Below are 2,726 nucleotides of genomic sequence, written 5' to 3'. Positions count from 1 at the left end.
CCTGAGACCTGCAGCATTTCCTGTTGTTTCTTGAACTGAAAAAAAAAAGAAGAAAAGCAGAGAAATGACTTGATGCCACAGGTCCGTCTGCAGGCGGCTGGCCGGGCAGGATGGGCAAAGTGCCACGTCTCCTGGCTGCTGCTGGCTGCCCGGTGCCGGGTTTGGCAACCCCCGAAGCAATCCCTGATCGCCTCTGTGCCTGCACGCACTCGCGCAGGCTGCAGCACAGCCCAGGCGGGGGCTGCTGCTTGGTCGCTGCGGTGCCGTGGCTCCGCTGCAGCACCGCAACAGGTCCCTCGCCAGCCCGACAGAGCCCCGGCTTTCAGCTGCCGGTGACCTGGCATTACCAGCAATGCCTTTAGTACCCACACAACAGAGGATTTAATGCAGGAGAGTGAGAGCTGCAGAGCACTATTAGCACTTTTTTTTTTCTTTTTAAAATTCCCTTATCTTCGGGGCAGGCCACGTCACGGGCTGGGAGCCACCAGGGACGCGGGTGCTCTGCTCCAAACGGCCATCAGAGCAATCCGGGTGGTTTACTTTGGAAGACCCCAGCCACAACCTCTCTCTTCTCTTTGACACCACAGACATCAGCAAAATCCCATATCCAAAGCGAGATTTTTGAAGTTTGCCGAGCGAACATTCGTGAAGGCTGGACATGTTTAGCAGCTTTGCTGCAAGGTGAGTCGCCAAGAAACCAGCTCTCCAGGCACTTACACTGACGAGAACCGGCAAAGCTGGAACCGGGGACACAGGTACATCCCTGACTAAATCCTCACTTGGACACTAGACACCTCCACCTGCAAAATGGAAACTGGTGAAACCTCCCTGCCCACTACGCCGAGAGCTAGCAAAGGCATGGCAAGAGCTGGGAAGGAGAACCCCAGCTCTCCGTCGCTCGGCACGGCAGCCAGCCACTTGTGCCTGTGCAACGCTGCTGCAGGGAGAAGAAAGTTGCCAGATCAGGCAGGGTTTGCAAATGCCAAAGGTTGTTAGATGTTTGCTGTTAACTGCTGCCCTTGACATGTAACTCCAGGCAGGACTGTCAGGGCTGATGGGGGTTTGGGGCATCTGTAAGGGGCATCGAGGGTTCCCCATTTGTGCTGTGGCAACAGGGCGGTGGCTCTGCGCCATCAGTTATCCTCAAGCGGATAATGTGGCACTCAAGGAAGGTACCACACCACATCCAAAATAAACACTGAACTTTCTGAGCCAGATGTCCCACTGCTGCCCTTGACTCGAAGGAGCTATGCTGTTTTTTGCCAGGCAAGGATCTGGCTGTCTCTAACCAACTACTTCTCTTTCTTTCTTCCCCACGAAGAGCCAGTCTCAAGTACCTTGTTCGGACCCAGGTTTCTGACAGGTGAGGTTGGAGGATCAGTGACCCATCAGTGCTTCTACTCCATCATGCCAGCCAACAAGCACGACCGAAAATATTGGTGCAAAATAGCAGGAAGCGGAGTTTGCTACACCATCATTTCTACAACCGGCTACACCTCGAAAGACCACGCGGGGCGAGTGTCTCTCGAGGACATCCCCCAGAACGGCACCTTCGCAGTGACGATGACAGAGCTGAAGAAGAGCGACACGGGGACCTACCGATGTGGCATCGGCATCAGCAACAGAGGCCTGTATGTCAGCCTGAACCTGACGGTTTTGGCAGGTAGGATGCTGGCCGGGGAGAGGGGAGGCTCCGCTCCGCCGGCAGCCCGGCTCCCAGGGAGCGGTTTGGGGCTGGATGCTGGAGCATCCATGCACAGCAGGCGTACCAACTTTTTCTACCCCGTGCTATTAACCAGATATTTACAACAGTGGGGTATAAAAGTACCCAGATTTGGACAAATCAGCTATTCATAAATGTAAAAGGAAACTCTCTCCTGCCTGGCTGGGGACTGCATGCTGGATGGTGCCTGCTGTGCTCTCTCCCTACAGATGCCGGTGTGTTGGGACCGACTGAGCTCATCCGGGGGGAGCTCCGCGGCTCTGTCACGGTCCTGTGCCCACCCGGGGACACCCAAGGCGGTGAGAAGAGGTTCTGGTGCAAACTGGGGAGAATCGGCTGCGCGCTCATTGCCGACACCAATGGCTACGTAGAAAAGAGTTACCAAGGACGAATCTTTATCACCCCTCAGGAGAGCTCTGGAGCTTTCAAAATCTTGATAAATGACTTAAAAAAGGAAGACTCGGGGCTGTACAGGTGCGGGACGGGAAGCCTTAGCAGCTGGGACAGCCCGCGGGTGGTAGCTCTGCAGGTGACCGCAGGTAGGACGGGGTGCTGGGGGCTGCACATGCTGCATGGGTTTCTTGCAGCCCTGGATGAGTAGCATGAAATGCTAACGTGGTCCTCTCCAACCTGCAGCCTCCACCCTTCCCAAGAGACCAAAATTTCTGAGCGGCACAGTCGGAGGCTCGCTGTCCTTGAAGTGCCACTATGATCCCGAGGGGAACTACGAGAAGAAGTATTTGTGCAGGTGGAAAGAAGCTAGCTGCTCACTGCTCGTGGATGCGGACGGGTTTGTGCACGAGTCCTACAAAGGGCGAATACAAATAGCCAGCGGCGACCGGGAAAATGGGACTTACACGGTGGTGATGAGCCACCTGAGAGAGGAGGATGCAGGATGGTACTGGTGCGGGGCTAAAAACGGGCACACAGAGCACACCTCCTCTGTGAAGCTGCGCATCCAGAAGGGTAGGTGATGGGATGGCTTGGAGCACGATAAATCCCT

General features: G+C 55.5%; 1 protein-coding gene across 1 annotated transcript; it reads left to right on the top strand.

Moving 5' to 3' along the window:
* The first annotated feature begins 1,407 nt into the window (after positions 1–1,407).
* Positions 1,408–2,697, top strand: LOC104080476 (polymeric immunoglobulin receptor-like). The gene is made up of 3 exons (XM_009582875.1): positions 1,408–1,663; positions 1,933–2,262; positions 2,360–2,697. Exons 1-3 carry the CDS (start codon positions 1,408–1,410, stop codon positions 2,695–2,697), a joined length of 924 nt encoding a protein of 307 aa, XP_009581170.1.
* The last annotated feature ends 29 nt before the right edge of the window (positions 2,698–2,726 follow it).

This window comes from Fulmarus glacialis, unplaced genomic scaffold (assembly GCF_000690835.1).
Source record: "Fulmarus glacialis isolate BGI_N327 unplaced genomic scaffold, ASM69083v1 scaffold21348, whole genome shotgun sequence".
Classification (NCBI taxonomy): domain Eukaryota; kingdom Metazoa; phylum Chordata; class Aves; order Procellariiformes; family Procellariidae; genus Fulmarus; species Fulmarus glacialis.
Note: the sequence above shows the minus strand (reverse complement) of the source record. Positions and strands in the feature narration are given on the sequence as shown.